Source organism: Saimiri boliviensis, chromosome 11 (genome assembly GCF_048565385.1).
Source record: "Saimiri boliviensis isolate mSaiBol1 chromosome 11, mSaiBol1.pri, whole genome shotgun sequence".
In the NCBI taxonomy this organism is placed as follows: Eukaryota; Metazoa; Chordata; class Mammalia; order Primates; family Cebidae; genus Saimiri; species Saimiri boliviensis.
The window spans coordinates 45,488,748-45,506,415 of NC_133459.1; the positions used below are offsets into that span (position 1 = coordinate 45,488,748).

Consider the following 17,668-nt stretch of genomic DNA (forward strand, 5'->3'; position numbering starts at 1 on the left):
TGGTGAATGACTGCAAAAATGTCACAAGTACAGATTTTGAGATTACAAATAAATTTAGCAAACAGAGAATTCATAAATTATGAGGATCAACTGCAATGATGTTTTACCTAGAATATTATTTTTTCTGTAGAATTCAGCCGGCCAACTCCTATTTGCCCTTCAGGACTCAGTTTAAGATCTCTGGGAAACCTCACCTGGCTCCAGTCTAGGTGAGACACATACTTAAAAATGTCCTCACAATACTCATTTGGACCTATTTCTTATTGCTTCTCAGGCTGCTTTACAATTGTTTACTTTTCTATTTCCTTCATTTGATTATAAGATCCTTGAAGGAACTGGGGGCAGTGGCTCACATCTATAATCCCAGCACTTTGGGAGGCTAAAGTGGGAGATCACTTGATCCTAGGAGTTCACAACCAGCCTGGGAAATATAGTGAAACCCTGTCTCTACAAAAAGAAAACAAAACAAAACAAAAAAAAAAAACTTAGCCAGACGTGGTGGTGTATGCTTGTAGCCCTAGCTACTTGGTAGACTGATCACGTGAGGCCAGGAGGTTGAGGCTGCAGTGAGCTGTGACTGTGTCACTGCATTCCAGTCTGGGTGACAGAGTCAGACCCTGTCTCAAATAAAAAAAAAAAAAAGGTCAGAGGGAGCTTGTTTGCCTATTCTGTTTTGCCATGTAAGGACAACATAGCAAGAAAGTTGCCACGTATGAAGTAATAAACCTTCACCAGACAGCAAATCTGCTGGTGCCTTATCTTGGACTTCCCAGCCTCTGTTGTTTTTAAGTTACATAGTCTAAGATATTTTGTTATGGCAGCCTGAATGGATTGAGACAGAAGCCAAAGCCTAGCTCCATAAAAGCAGCTTGGTAAATGTTGAATAATGGTCTTCAAGGAAGTAGGAGGAGACTCCCTATAACAGTCAAGAGGGAATGAGTATAAATTCAGAGGTTTCATTAATAAAACAGAAAAGTAAATTAGATTTCAACTACTAATTCAAGGAAAATTATAACTTTTTTCAAACTGACGGCTTTTTTTTCAGATTATATTAACTTCAACTCACATTGTGATAAGAACAGTTCTTGTTAAGTGATATAATACATTTTCTTATTACTTGAGCCACTTTGAATTGCTTCTAAAATAACTGCCACTAAAAGCATCTTAACTGACAGTAATGTTTAGAGATAGAAACATGGTTAAATACTACTTTTATTTTCATACCTACTTTGAAAGAGGACAGACACCTCTGACTTGAACAGACCTTCAGAGATGTGTAACATTAATTTTAGAAAACCACTCAGACAGAGAGTGCTGGCTCCCTTAGGAAACAACACAAACCTCTGCTTTCCCACCACCCATGCTTCTGGGCCTGCACTCGCAGAGAAGTTCTCTGTTATCGGGCTGGCTTCATAAGTCAGTTCCAGCATCCTCGAAGGCATATTGATGATGAAAGGATTTCAGTGTAATCTCTCCCAGTTTCATAGATGAAGCCCTAGGACTGGAGTAAACTTTCCTATTTATAGCAGGTCCTTGAATAATGTTTTGTTCAATGTCATTTGGTTACAACATTGATTAGAAAAAAATCTGACTCCTGACTAGGGTCACTGTCTGTTTGCATGTTCTCCCCATGTTGGCCTGGGTTTTCTCCAGGTACTCCCATGTCACAAAGCTGCACATGTTAGATGGCATGTACAAATAGTCCCAGTCTGCGTGTGCGCATGTGTAGGAGTAAGCCTCATGATGGGAGGGTGTCCTACCCAGGGCTGGTTCCCGCTTTGCACCCTAAGCTGCCAGGATAGGCTCTGGTCACTTATGACCCGATCCTACACTGAAAAAAAAAAGGGTAAATAATTATTTTACCTGCTTGTATTATTAATCTTTTGTAAATGTATGTATAGCTCACATTTATTTCAATGTTGAATATTAGAAGTGTTTTGGTCTTCTAGAAGTTTAGTGATTTTTTTTTTTGGGTAACCAGAAATGTGCCCTAGTAATTTAATTCTTTTTTGTTTGTTTGAGAAAGGGTCTTGCTCTGTTCCCCATGCTAGAGTGCACTGTCATGATCATAGCTCACTGCAGCTTCAAACTCCAAGGCTCAAGCAATCCTGCTTCAGACTCCTGAGTTGCTGGAACTAAAGGTGTATGCCATCACACGCAGCTAATTACTTTATTTTTTGTAGAGACAGGATCTTGCTTTGTTGCCCATGCTTATCTGGAACTCCTGAAATCAAGTGATCCTCCAATCTGGGGATCCCAAAGTGCTGGAATTACAGGTGCGAGCCACCACACCTGGCCTTAACTCTTGTTTATATTAATTAGCCTATGATAAAACTTGTTTCATTATATGCCATTTACTTAAAGTCACAGTTTCCAAAAACATATCAATGACACTGAGATTTACTGTATCTGCCTACTCAGGTGCTTCTTGCATTAAAAATAATGGCAGGCCAAGAATGAAATGATTCTTTTGTGTCTAGCTTCCTGGTTAAAGAGAAGTCAGAAACCAAGATAGGTACCAAAGATTTGAAAATCTATGTGTGTTCTCCCACCATGTACCAATATCCCCTTTGACTCTTCCTATAATGTCAATTTAAAAGAATGAGATGGGCCGGGCGCGGTGGCTCACGCCTGTAATCCCAGCACTTTGGGAGGCCGAGGCGGGTGGATCACGAGGTCGAGAGATAGAGACCATCCTGGTCAACATGGTGAAACCCCGTCTCTACTAAAAATACAAAAAATTAGCTGGGCATGGTGGCACGTGCCTGTAATCCCAGCTACTCAGGAGGCTGAGGCAGGAGAATTGCCTGAACCCGGGAGGCGGAGGTTGCGGTGAGCCGAGATGGCGCCATTGCACTCCAGCCTGGGTAACAAGAGCGAAACTCCGTCTCAAAAAATAAAATAAAATAAAATAAAAGAGTGAGATGAAAAATAGATAGTTGACTTTGCTTTTTCATGCTGAACAGTATCACCTTCTTCTCAGAATGGTAAACTGCATAACTGGCTACTTACATGGAATCCCGTTTGCCCTGGGAGAGATGCTAACTGTCTTTCAGTGCTTCAGTGTGGTCTACTTTCACCTGATGTAATCTGCTGTGTGAATGTAGGCAAGGTCGATTTCTCCTATCCATTTTGCAAAAAGAAGGGGTGAATACCTGCTTTTCTCCGATTACTTAGAGTTCAAGTGTAAAGGATAGACAGTAAATACTAGGGGCTATAACTCATCAATTATTTCATGAATAACTCTGAAAAATTAAATAGAACTGAATGGAAAGTAGCATAGGCACCATACATATTAAGGGTGAGCTACTTTTCAGAAACATTAATTTCAGTTACAAATAGGTATGTACAGTATATGTTTATTACGTAATGATGTGAAACATTTTATACTGTGGGTTCCAGGCAAAAGTTTGGAAGCCACTGCCCCACACTGTTTATCATTCATTGGTCTTAAGTGCTGAACTGCCTGACTCCTGGACCATTGCTGAAAGGTGTTGCTTCAGATATATTTGCAAGCATTTTCTTCTAGCACAGTGCTCCTTTTCACTACTGGCTCATTCTGAACTGTGTGATTCTGCTCTGAAAAAGACAACACCTTCTTAGCCCCAAGAAAGATAATATCTATTTTTAAGCACTCTGCATGTGTATCATTCATCTGGTACTTGACTTTTCTATGCAGATACATTTCCTAACTAAACTAGAAAAACTGGGGACGGGGCTATAGTTACCCTGTGACAAATATGGTATCCTTATACATACAAGATGCTTGATCAACATCCTTAGAATAAGCCCTTTGCTCTGGCAGAGTCCCACTTCTGGAATCAATGCCCACTGAACTCTGGTCAATTTAGGGGCTAGAAAAGTGTATGCTCTACCTATGCTTATTTGACTAAGGCATTTCACCAACTCCACTAGCCGTTCCTAAGTTATTCTTAGAATGACTATTGTTGATGATTTCCAGATTCTATAAACTCATTAGCTAATCATGAGTTTACAATTAGCTAATAAAAATGGGCTATCCACTTTTCTTGGGGGTTAGATGATACTCCTTTTCTATTTGACACTTACACTACTCTGTAGGAAAAGGTAACTCAAAAAACTTCCAACTCTCTCTTAAATGCTGTATTTAGCAGAATTATTTTCTTTTGCAAAGGGCTAACATTTTAAATATTTGATAAATGCATAACTATTTTACCTGACTTTAACATGTTGGGATCACAGCATGCAAAAGCCCATTTCAAAAAGTAAAACAATCTGAAGTGAATTCCCTGTACCTACAATTCCCTATGCCCTATTCACATTAAACAACCAAACAAACATTCACAGCTTACACAGGAATAAAATCAAACTTTTGCTACCTGCTTATTCATTTCTGTGATGTTTATCCAGACTTTGTTCAAACCCATCTCTCCAGATTCAATCTTCTCAAGTTGTTTTTGCTTGCTGAGTAGTTCTTCATTAAGTTTAGGGATTTCTTGGAATGAGCTTTTCTGATTAGATTCCACTGAAAAGACAAAATAAGACCAATCATAAGTAGCATACAGTTCCCTCATGGTCCTAAGATGAAAAAATGATCAAACAGTAGGAAAGATGGATGAACAAAAGTTAATTCTGACATTGTTCTTTCGTTTATGTAAATATGTATCTTTCACACTAAAGTGCCATTTTAACCGGGGCTATTTCACTATTGGCAATGTAACTTTTAAAAGCTAGCCAACTAAAAATTATGACAGAATGTGAGCACAAAGAGTTGGCTTTGAGTCTCAACTCTGTGACTTGCTAACTCTGATCTTGAGCAAATTACTCAAATTCTTAGAGCTCAGTTTCCTCATCTGTAATACAGTGATAAAATATACTTCACAGGGAGAAACAGGAACGCTTTTACACTGTTGGTGGGAGTGTAAATTAGTTCAACCATTGTTGAAGACAGTGTGGTGATTCCTCAAGGATCTAGAAATAGAAATACCATTTGACTCAGCAATCTCATTACTGGGTATATACTCAAAGGATTATAAATCATTCTATTATAAAGACGCATGTACATGTATGTTCATTATGGTATTGTTTACAATAGCAAAGACCTGGAACCAACCTAAATGCCCATCAATGATAGACTGGATAAAGAAAATGTGGCACATATACCACATGGAATACTATGCAGCCATAAAAAAGGATCAATTCATGTACTTTGCAGGCACATAGATGAATCTGGAAACCATCATTCTCAGTAAACTGACACAAGAACAGAAAACCAAACACCACATGTTCTCACTCACAGGCGATTGTTGAACAATGAGAACACATGGACACAGGGAGTAGAACATCACACACTGGGGTCTATAGGAGGCTGGGGGGTTAGAGGAGAGATAGCAGCAGGTGGGGAGACTGGGGAGGGATAACACTGGGAGATATACGTAATGTAAGTGACAGGGGGATGGAGGCAGCAAACCACCATGGCATGTGTATACCTATGTAACAATCCTGCAAGATCTGCACATGTATCCCAGAACTTAAAGTATAATTAAAAATACATATATAAACTAAAAAAATATACTTCACAAGATTGTTAATATTAAGTGAGAAAATGGCTGTAAAGCATTAAACACAGCTGGTCAAGCATATAATAAATGATAAATGCTAGGTCCTAACCAACTCAATTAAGAAGATTTTAAATTAGTCAACTAAGATTTATAAACCTTATTCCATTAATGCTCAAGGTGAGATTATAAGTTATATATCTAAATGCTTAAGGGGGCAGTCTTACCATCTTTCAAACGCTGTTATGAGGACTAAGATTTTTAATCTTTTTCATAAATAGTAAACAGTATTTTCTTAAGTCTTAAACCACCCCAAAACTCAAAATGAAACAGAAGATAAACGAATATGCTAGGTGAAGTATAGTGTGATATCTGGCCTTTCTTTTGGGAAACAATAGCTCCTGAATGGTTTAGGGATTTGCCAGCTAAAAGGTAGAGGCCTGAAAGAATGCTTTCTCTTCTTTCTTTAAAGAGCATTTTTCCTTTTCATAGAAAATAAAATATTAATAATGGCTGGTCCTCTAGAATAAAACGTACATTCTTTTTTTTTAAAGCCACAGACTGCCTGGTTAGTTATTATATGCTTCCTTAAAATGAAAAACTGGCATAAAAAACCCATATAAAATAACCTTCTAAAATGTAAGCTCCATGACTGTTTTGTTCACTTCCACACAGTCAGCACTTAGAATACTCCTGACATATTTTAAGTACTTAATAAATATCTATCACCTGAATAAATATTTGGCCTTTGCTTAACTTCCTATTACATTCCCTACACTTTACCTACCTCTTCAGCCTACTTGTGGCCAAGCTGATCTTCCTGACACACTAACCTTTTAGGCCTCATGACCCTTGCACTGCTATGGTTTCTGCCTAACAGAAGATGCCCTTGGCTTGTCTCTTCTTTATTTCTAACACTTCGGCCTAGTTAATTACTTTTAAGATTCAGCACCAACAGCCAGGACCCTTAGACCACTGCGCCTCTTTACTACTGCAAATTCTACCACGCACTTAACACTCTACTCATCTGCTGTAACTTTACTCATCTATCTCCTGTATCAAATGGGGAGATGCTTGAGGACAAAGACTAGATCTAACTTGGGTATGTATTTCCAGCAGCCAGCACAGAGCCAGGTACACAGAAGGGTTCAAATGCTTGTTCTGTGAAATAATTGTAGCGTATGAAATGGACTTAATGTTATACTATCAAGTTAAACACAAAAACCCTCAACAAATAAAAAAACGAAACACATTTAACAATTAAAATCCCCCACAAAATGAGTAGTGTTGGTGGTATCCTTATTTTAAGCCAGCTCACTATTGAAAATTCAGAATGAAAAGAGAAATATTTATTCATTTTTCAAAAATGTTTGCCAAAGGATTTCATTATAATGACAGGTTTTCTAGGTGCTTTAACATTTAAAAAAAATTGATATGTGTTAATTGTACATATTTACAGGGTACCTAGTGATGTTTCCATACATATAATGTATAGCAATCAGAGTGATGAGCATATCCAACATCTCAAACATTTATCATTTCTTTGTGTCAAAAATATTTGATATCCTCCTTACAGCTATTTGCAACTACCTCTTGTTAACTACATATTACAGGGTACCTAGTGATGTTTCCATACATATAATGTATAGCAATCAGAGTGATTAGCGTATCCAACATCTCAAACATTTATCATTTCTTTGTGTCAAAAATATTTGATATCCTCTTTACAGCTATCTGCAACTACCTCTTGTTAACTCTAGTCATGCTACAGTGGTACATAACACTAGAACTTATTCCTCCTAACAGGCTGTAATTTTGCATCCTTTAACAAATTTCTCCCTATCCCTTCTTCCCCTACTCTTCTCAGCCTCTAGTATCCTCTTTGTGTTTTTACTTCTATAAAATCAAATTTTAAAAAAATTTATTTTTATTTTTATTTTGTTTAGATATGAGGTCTCTCTCTGTTACCCAGGCTGGAGGGCAGTGGCATGATCACAGCTCACTGCAGCCTCAAACTCCCAGGCTCAAGTGATCCTTCTGCCTCAGCCTCTGGCATAGCTGGGACTACAAGCATGCACCACACCCAGCTATTTTTAATTTTTTTAGAGATAGTGGCTTGCTACGCTTCCCTGGGCTGGTCTCAAACCCCTGAGCTCAAATGATCCTTCTGCCTCTGCCTCTTAGTTGTTGGGATTACAGGCATGAGTTACCATACCTAGCAAAATAAACTTTTGTTATCTTCCATATATGAATGAGAATACGCAGTGTTTAGCTTTCTGTTCCCAGCTCATTTCACTTAACAATGTCTTTCAGTTCCATCCATAAATGCAAAGAATGACAGGATTTCATTCTTTTTTATGGCTGAATAGTATTCCACTGCATATATATACTACATTTTCTTTATCCATCTGCTCTTGGACACCTAGGTTGATTCCATAGCTTGGCTATTGTGAATAATGCTGTAATAAACATGGGGGTGTGAATGTTTCTTCCACATATGGATTTCCTTTTGCCTAGTAGTTTCCTAGGTGCTTTAAATGCAGCACTTAATTTACACATGGTTTACAGGAATATATCTATCTCATACAGTAAAAACATTTTACCAGCCAGTCTAAATTAATTCATTTCCCTGAATTTCCTATACATTTTCAGTTAGGTTATAAAGAAAAACTCATCCAACAAACATCTGCCATACTCAGGTACCCCAAAGGGGCAAGGGGCAAAGCCTCTCTTTTCTGCAGTCTATGTGCATGAACTAGGAGGTAGGAGTGGAAGAGGAAATAGACAAATACATAAATAACCTGGATTATAATGATTAACTAATAAACATACAAAACTGACCGGCCCTGAAAATATTCTGGATCCTCAGGACTGTATGAGCCAAGAGGGGATCACAATGATTATCTGGTTTGGAGCTTTTTAGGAGAGATGCTTTAAGAATCAGTACTTCTATTACATAAATGGGAGGAAGTGTAGCGAATAACAACTTATGATTACTAATTCATGTTTTTCCAAGACAGAAAGCAATAATTTAAAATTTCGTATGTTAATGACCAAAAGAATGTACTTAGTTCTTTTGATTTCCTAATCTTTCTGATGAGGAAATGGAAAAATGCCAACATATACCACCAGTCAAACCGTACACATAATGCTGACAGCAATATTTCATATTTACACAATGTCTTTTCAGTTTGCAATAAACTATTATGTATTAATTATTCAACAACTTGTTATTAAGCCCCTACCATGTGCCCAAACCTACATGGGCACCTGTATATACAAAAGACCCTGAAGGTCTCAGTCTAGTGGGGAGCCAGGCATGGTCACAGAATTACTATACAGTGTGACTGATGTTATGACAGAGGAATGCCCAAAGTGCTTTGGTAGCACAAATATATCTTTATATTTTATAGATGAGAAAATGAATGCTCAAAAAGAATAAGTGACTTGTCTAAGTTTTACAGCCAGTTTTGCAAAGCCAGAATTCAAAAAGTCGACCCTTCTGTTCCTAGGACCAGTACTTTTCCTGGTGTACTTTAGAACAGATAACTACATCCCCTAATGCCTTCATTAGCACAAGACCATTTTTAAGTTCTATGCCAAATGATCAAGTCACTACTTTGTCTGTATGGCCAGAAAAGGAGGTGCCTGCTTTATTTATACTGTCCAAATTTATTTATACTCTTCCAAATTTCTTTTCATTTACTCAAGTGTTTCATAGCTGAGTGACAGAAAAGGATGGTTGAGAATAGAATCGTCCTTAGAATAATTGTGGAGCTCTTTTGAAGTATCTGGTCTTGGAAAAAAGAATACTGAACTAAGAGTTTCAGGGCCAGTCAGTACTTTCAGCTTAACTATCAAGTTTATATTTGAAAAAAAAAAAGCCAAGCGTATCTGCTTTGCTTTCTATTTCAGATATTTTAGCAATTCTTTGTCCTTTCCTTGCAAGTGTTTTGGAAAATTTATTGTAATAAAATTAAATGGTTCTAGATTTCTCAAGAAGGTATTAAAGCCAGACAAGGAGGTGGTCTTATCCAAGTTCGTGAATCCCACTGTCTTCTTGAAAAACAAGAAATAAAAATTAAAAAAAAAAATACATTTAGGCAGGGTGTGGTGGTTCATGCCTGTAATCCCAGCACTTCGAGAGGTCAAGACAAATGAATCACCTGAGGTCAGGAGTTTGAGACTAGACTGGCCAACAAGGTGAAACTCCATCTCTACTTAAAAAAATACAAAAAATTAGCTGGGTGTGGTGGCACATGCCTGTAGTCCCAGCTACTCAGGAGGCTGAGGCAGGAGAGTCACTTGAACCTGGGAGGTGGAGGTTGCAGTGAGTTGAGATTGTGTCATTGCAGTCCTCCTGGGCAACAAGAGCGAAACTCCATCTTAAAAAAAACAAAAACAAAAAAAAACCCAAAAAACTAACAAGATTGGTTCCCTTTAGTCAAGATATTGGTTCTCACAAAAACAAAACAAAACAAACTTCTAAACCATTGTAAGTAGTCTACAATGGTTTAGCCTATGGACTGACTACTCCATGCCCCATCCTCTACCCTCCCTTAGGAAGTCCGCTTTGCAGTGTCAGGAAGACATTGTAGGTGCTGGCATTTCTATCATAGCAAATCAAAGCCAACAAAACAGTTGGGCGGACAATTTCAGATTTGCTTCATTTAGCTGGCTGACAAATGTAGTCAGGGTCCCAGGGGAATGTGGCTCAGTGGTAGAATACAGGGTCTGCAGTCCAGGTTGTAATTCTTGACATCTCCTGAAGACAGTATAGTATTTCCAGGGATTGGTATTAACAAGTGTTCAATTAATATTTGTTGACTGATTGCCAGGTCTATTACATGTACGAGTACTATATTCTTAAAAGGTAGTACTTTGTTTGCATTCCCAAAGAAATTACCTGAAAAGCTCAGCTAAGGTATAAATTACATAGGTATCCTATAAACATGGGTGCAGACCAGTCAGAAAAAGGAATATCAAGATATTGTACAGATCAAGAAAGAAATGCAGAATTCCATATGCTATAAGGTTGTTTGTTCCAGATATATACATTATATTGATGGTTGTTTGTTCTGTATTAGATTTTGCAATATATATAATTCTATTGCTTACAAGTAAGGAGCAAAAGCCCAACTATTCAAATGGTCATATATTTTTTTTCTAGAAAATAACACATTATTTTTAAAAAGTTAAGAGTGGAACAGCTGACTCTTAGAAGCCTTACTTTATTTATTTTTTTTTTTTTTGAGACGGAGTCTTTCCCTGTCGCCACGCTGGAGTGTAGTTGCGCAATCTTGGCTTACTGCAACCTTTGCCTCCCGGGTTCAAGAGATTCCCCTGCCTCAGCCTCACGAGTAGCTGGGACTACAGGCACGCACCACCATGCCCAGCTAAATTTTGAATGGCTGAATTGAGCAATGTTTTGAAATATATAAATAAATAATTGCTATATGTGATCAAAACAAGCTATAGCACAAGCCTATAGCTCAACTACAAGCCTAACTAACTAGAAGGCTGTAGTTAAGGGACCCAATTAACTACAAAGAGATGACAGCACAGATAGGTGTCTTCAGTGGTTATTTATACATACTGTTTCTGAGAACCTAATTTCCAAGTTATGATTACTACTTACAAAGAAAAAATTGGCCGTAAAGACACTATGCAATACTTCGAGGACAAATATAAAGGAGGAAAAATAACTACAGGGTACGTTTCTTATACCATACTTTGAAAATTGGTAATCCAGGCTAGGATTCTGGCAGAGGATTGTGGCATACTGAATTCCATCCCCAGAATCAGAAACACAGAATAAAACCAATGTTAGTATTTTAATATTTTCTTTTTAAAGTAACATCTCTAGAAACATCATTAACACACTAAAGATTAGCTGTTCTTAGGTTGGGTTCAAAACTTGAGTAACTGTAGGCAGCCAAGAGAAGCTGAGATATTGTAATCTTCTAAGTTTCAGATGGGAAAGTAAGGATATTGTAATCTTCTAGGCTTAAGATGGGAAGAAGGCCAGACGCGGTGGCTCAAGCCTGTAATCCCAGCACTTTGGGAGGCCAAGGTGGGTGGATCATGAGGTCGAGAGATCGAGACCATCCTGGTCAACATGGTGAAACCCCGTCTCTACTAAAAATACAAAAAATTAGCTGGGCATGGTGGTGCGTGCCTGTAATCCCAGCTACTCAGGAGGCTGAGGCAGGAGAATTGCCTGAACCTGGGAGGCGGAGGTTGCGGTGAGCCGAGATCGCGCCATTGCACTCCAGCCTGGGTAACAAGAGCGAAACTCCGTCTCAAAAAAAAAAAAAAGATGGGAAGAACTTTAATTCCAGTTCTGGAGTCAGATTTCTTTATGACCTTGAGAAAACCTTGTGGTCAGTTTCCTGGTGTGCTCATGCTATTAAGGTTAGGGTATTTGTGATTAAGTTGAAACTGGTTCCTTTGCTTAGAAGATTAACCATCGAAACCTAGAGCCAAAAATTTCAGTATTGCTACCAAAAAAAAAAAAAAAAAATTATATTAAATCTGGTTGGAGGCCGGGCGCGGTGGCTCAAGCCTGTAATCCCAGCACTTTGGGAGGCCGAGGTAGGTGGATCACGAGGTCGAGAGATCGAGACCATCCTGGTCAACATGGTGAAAACCCCGTCTCTACTAAAAATACTAAAAATTAGCTGGGCATTGTGGCGTGTGCCTGTAATCCCAGCTACCCAGGAGGCTGAGGCAGGAGAATTGCCTGAACCCAGGAGGCGGAGGTTGCGGTGAGCCGAGATCATGCCATTGCACTCCAGCCTGGGCAACAAGAGCGAAACTCCGTCTCCAAAAAAAAAAAAAAAAAAAAAAAAAAAAAAAAATCTGGTTGGAGCTACTATGCAAACACATCTTTTGGAAAAAGTAATTTGGGTCGAGCACAGTGGCTCACACTTGTAATCCCAGCACTTTGGGAGGCTGAGGCAGGCAGATCACTTGAACCCAGGAGTTTGAGACCAGCCTGGGTAACATAGTGAAACCTTGTCTTCTACAAACATACAAAAACTAGCAGAATGTGGTGCATGTCTATAGTTTCAGCTACTGGGGTTGGGGGTGGGAGTGTGGGGTGCTGACATGGGAGGACTGCTTGAGCCCATGAGGTCAAGGCTGCAATAAGCCAGATGCCACTGCACTCTGGCTTGGGGGACAGAGCAAGACCCTATTTCAAAAACAACAACAACAACAACAACAACAACAAACCACAAAAGAAATGAAAAAGTAATTTGGACGTGTAAAATACAACTTTACAATTTAGAATATACAAAACTCTGTGACTTGAAAAGCTCCTTAAACTGTAAAACTCACTCAGTTGCATAGTGTTCAAGGTATAGGTATGGTTGTTGTAAGCCCTTCATAAATATGTAACTTATTTCAAAGAATCACAAAGGTTTCCTGAAACTTTAAAATGGTAACACTCATTAATGGTATGTCAACGTTTTTTTCTTGAAACAGATCATGTTACTAGCATAAGCACAGCTAAGGAGAGAAATCTATCAGTCCTTGCTCTAAGCTTGAAAACTGATAAGTACGCAGAAAACCAGTTCTTCCTGTTTCTTCTACTAAACTTCTTTTAGATTAGTCACCAAGTTGATATCAAAAAGATCTGTAGGCACTTGAAGAAATGTGTGTGGGCTTACAAAGCCACTGGGAACAGTGGTGCAGATAGCAGTGCTATAAATGTGAACTTGGGTAGCAAGGGGCAAGAGGAAGCTCAGCTCTGTCAAACTTAATCACTGAACAAATTACTTAATCCTTCTAAAAGCATAAAATACTAAAAATAATACTCATCTCACAGGATTATCTTGGAAAGAAAATGATTTGAAACTTGGCGCACAGTAGGCCTTACATAAATGTTAGCTATTCTTATTATTGTCCATTCCTATGCTCCTATTTGGTTTTTCTCAAGAGGTAACTGTTTGACAGATGCTCCCACATTCTTTCTCAAATGGCCCTGTGAAGTGGAAGGAATAGCCCAGTGCTGTCATTGCCAGTTTATACTTGGGGAGATGGAGGCTATAGAGGTTACCTACCTAAGGGTAGGAGTCTCTTGCCTTCTGCACTCTAAGCATTGACTGCAATGCCATTATTTCAGATGCTACTTGTCCTGCTGGTGCACAAGCATTGTCTTTTGTTTGTGAGTTTAAAAACAATTAAGTGTTACAACGTTCAAGCAGACAGCTCAGAAAGAGGATAAGAATATGGAGAGGAATGTATAATTGTTTCACTAGAATGGGTGAAACTCTTAGGTTAGCACAGTTGATTTTGTCCCAGAACCTGCAGAGAAGTCCAAGATTACACTCTGAGAAGAGTGACCACTGCTGGGTGCAGTGGCTCACACCTGTAATCCCAGCTACTTGGAAGGCTGAGGCACAAGAATTGCTTGAACCCAGAAGACGGAGGTTGCAGTGAGCTGAGATCACACGACTGGATCCCAGCCTGGGCGACAGAGTGAGACTCTGTCTTAAAAAAAAAAAAAAAACAAAAAAAAAAACAAAAGAGTGACCACCTACTTGTTCGAAATTTTTCCTTGAGGGCATCCAGATCCTCCTTGAGAGCAACCTGCATCCACACCAAGCCAACACAGGCCACAACACAGGCAGCAAGGATGACAAAACCACAGAGCGGGTAACAGATCTTGCAGCATCGTAAATAGTCTCCCCTGCTCAAAAGGACAAATTCAACCATGAGTACAAAAGTGATTATGAGTATGGCTTTATTAGAAATAGTACACATGTTTTGCCATCCAAGTATTTCCACTAAATGAATTAACCAGGGGAGGCAGGGTAATGCACTTAAATGAATAAATAATATGACCTATGAAGGGTCCATCTACTGGGCACAAAGGTTTCAAACGTCACATAAAACAAAAGGAGTTCCTGTGGGTAAAAGGAAGAACCTAAGGGCACTACAGCTGTCATCATCAGGAGGGAAGTCTTTGAATACAAGCTGAGGTCACAAAACTGTGAAGACCAAGGTTTCTCTGCAATTCCATCACTGCACTGTAATTTACCTATTGATTTCTCTCTCTCAAATACATACTCACTCACTCACTCTGGGGAACCTTGTTTCAGTTTACTGAAACTTTATAAACCTTTAACCAAGTTTTACTGTAAAAGAAACGGAAGAGGGATCTGTAGCTTTAAGTGGACACCTGGTGTATTCTAGCATATTGGCTCGGAAGTAAGGAAACACAAAAGGGGCTAGATTTCATACAAAACATCAACCAACTTTCAAGGTCTAAACTAACTTAGCAGGGTAAGTACTCCGGGTACCTTCTGATGAAGGTAACACTTCATCATAACTTCATAACCCAAACCCAGGATTGCCCTTAACAACCTAAGCTGACAAAGCTCATTAGAAATCAAACTCTTACTTTAACAAAATAAGACATTTTAAACATTTTAAACACTCAATGTCAGCACCCAACCTTCTGCCTAACCCTTAATTCCACAACCTCACCAGAATCCTCTTTTCTTTTAGTATGTTCCGAGAGGGTCCAAGGGCGTTTTTAAAGTTCACTTTAGTCCTTTCCCACTCTGAGCCCCAATCCCAAAGTCCTCAAATCTTACTACTTGATTTGTCTAGTGGAAAATCAAGCCGTTCTCCACCTATGAACGGCTAGGGAAAATGATGCCTCTTCTTTTGCCCCCACCACCCACTCTCAAAGCTCATACTTCCTACAGTATATCCCTCACCATATTTCACCATCACCAATATTCAGACTCATTGAAAGTACAAAAACGAAATAATTTGCAGTCTTAAAGTCCCTGCTTCTCCTTTGTTCTATATTGTTTTAAAAGATCTAGTGCCCAAAGCTTCTCTGCTCCTCTGTCTCCATTCTTTGCTTCTTTAGGGCTCCCTGGGCTCTTGGCACATTCTCCAAGTCCACATTTCCACTTCAGATTTGGAGCTTTTCTTTCTACACCTAAAGACAGATCTCCAACTTATTCTTCATTCAAGATCTGAACTTACCTTCTCCCTAAAACCATTTTTCCCTCTTTGACTTCCAAAGCCTACACTCTTTCCCCCCACCCCCCCCAAGGACTTCCTTTCTCCTTCCTGTCAATGTGACTCCTTGGTTGTGCAGAGATGCCTTCTCCCCATTCCACCTTTCACCACTACTCACTTGGCAAAGCGAGAGCGATTTCCAACCACACCAAATTCCTCTTCCTCCTCGGAGCTGGACTCAGAGTCTGAGTCAGGAGGCTCAGTGCGAAGCAGGCGGTGACTGCTTGGCCCTTTCTTGGGCTTCTTTCTCCGGCTGTCTCCAGCCAAACCAATCAATGCATTGAGCTCTTTGCGCTTTTTCATCTTCTTGTGTGGAGTGAGTGGAGCCCCGACTCCTGAGCTGCCAGGTTCGTACCCGACGCCCAATTCTCTTCCTGCCTTGGAGCTGCCTTCCAGGGTTGGGGATCTTGGGCCAGAGCCCCCTGGTCACTCCCACCTAGGGGTGGGACTGACCAGATCCGCCAGGGACTGGAGATTGGAGCCCAAAGAAAACTGGAACTCAGATGGGTGTGGGAAGTCAGGTAGAAATGGCCAAGGAGCTGGCGACCCCAAGGGATAACGCTTTGGGCGCAGAGTGTTAGTAAAGAGGGTGGAAAGGGACCTTTATTTCCCAAAGGGTGAAGAAAGCCAAGTAAAAATTTAAGGATTCTCAGCGCTGATTAAGTAGGCAATACTTCTAAGGGTGCTCCAGAAGCTGGGGAAGGGCACACAAAATAAGTGTTTTGAACGTCCGGGGCAGAATTTCTAATGCAGAGTGAAGAGAAACTTGTTCTTGAATGGGAAGAGTGGGGAGGTGCACAGCAAGAACGTGGGAAAGCGTCGGTTTCTTCCTGGCTGGAGAGGTGGTGGCAGGACGGGGCTCCCTGCAGCTACAACCAGAACACTGCTTGGCCGCACAGAAAATGCCCGGGTCAGGAAGCCGGCTGGGGTGTGTGATGACCACCGTTCTCCGGCCTCTGTCCTGAAAATGAAGGAGGCCCGAGGCCGTGGAAGATTCGGAGCCTGGCTAGAAGGGCTCGGCTTGAGAGAAGCCAGTCCCGCACCTGCGGGACCCGCGCCCAGCTGTCTGGGCCTGGGGACGCGGTGCCGCTGGCGACCGCAAGCGCTCCCGTCCGGAGTTTGAGGTCTCCTGCAGGGGCAACTCTCAGCCACTCACACGCGCAGACACCACTCCAGCCGCGACTCCGGCCCCTGCTCCGGCTCCGGCCGCGGCCGCGGCTGCTCCCGACAAGTTGTTTTTGGTGGCGGTGGTGGAGGCGGCGGCGGCCGCGGGCTCCAGACCCGGGCCATCGCTCCTGCCCCAGATCACTTCCCCTTTTGGCAGCGGCCGCCGGCGCCGCTTGCCAGTAAGCTGCACCCCCATTGGTCACTCGCTGGGTGACGTCACGCCGGGGCGCAAGTCGGGGCGGAGACGTTGGGCGTTAAAGGGACCTTTCTCTGGAGAGGGCTGGGTCGCACCTGCGGGTTAGGGTGGCCCCACCCTCTCAGGGGGGCCACCGGGACCTGCTGCTCACCTGAGCCAGGTGGAGTCCTGCATCCAGCGGAACGCGGGCGGGGCACGCAAAGCTCCCAGCTGTTCGACCTACTTCGAAAGTTCATCGGCCGCCCAGGCCCCCAGGTGTGAACTGACTAACCAAGCCCGAGGCTCCGCCTCTCTGACTCACACACAGGCTGTTTATTAAAAGTTTAGGAGCGCTTCACATTAATGAACACATTCATTCAATCAATAATTATTTATTAAGAGCTTACTACGTGTCAGGAGCTGTTCTAGCTCTGGGAATACAGCCATGAACAAAATAACCAGGGTCCTTGTCTTCCTGTATAGAGTAGCCAGATTTAGCAAATAAAAATGTAGGACACCCAGTAAAGTTTGAATTTCAGATAAACAGCAAACAATTTTTTTTTAGCGCTAAGATATCCCATGCAACATCTGGGACATCCTCATACTAAAAAATTATTCGTTGTATATGTGAAATTCAAGTTTAACTGAGCATCCTGTATCTTATCTGCCAATATATTCCTGCAGTTTATACTCCAGTGGGAGGAGAGCAACAGTAGGCAAACACATTACATGTCAGGAGGTGATA

At 40.8% G+C, this 17,668-nt stretch overlaps 1 protein-coding gene across 2 annotated transcripts in view; it reads right to left on the reverse strand.

Moving 5' to 3' along the window:
• Positions 1-16,908, reverse strand: part of EFCAB14 (EF-hand calcium binding domain 14) — a 46,415-nt gene extending 29,507 nt beyond the window's left edge. For both annotated transcript variants that reach the window (XM_010347380.3, XM_003936875.4), the window contains exons 1-3: positions 15,700-16,908; positions 14,084-14,232; positions 4,359-4,504 (exon numbers count right to left, since the gene is read on the reverse strand). In XM_010347380.3, the coding sequence (XP_010345682.1) occupies positions 4,359-4,504; positions 14,084-14,232; positions 15,700-15,884 (480 nt within the window). In that variant the 5' untranslated portion in view covers positions 15,885-16,908. The remainder of the gene's footprint in view (positions 1-4,358; positions 4,505-14,083; positions 14,233-15,699) is intronic.
• Between the last annotated feature and the right edge of the window lie 760 nt (positions 16,909-17,668).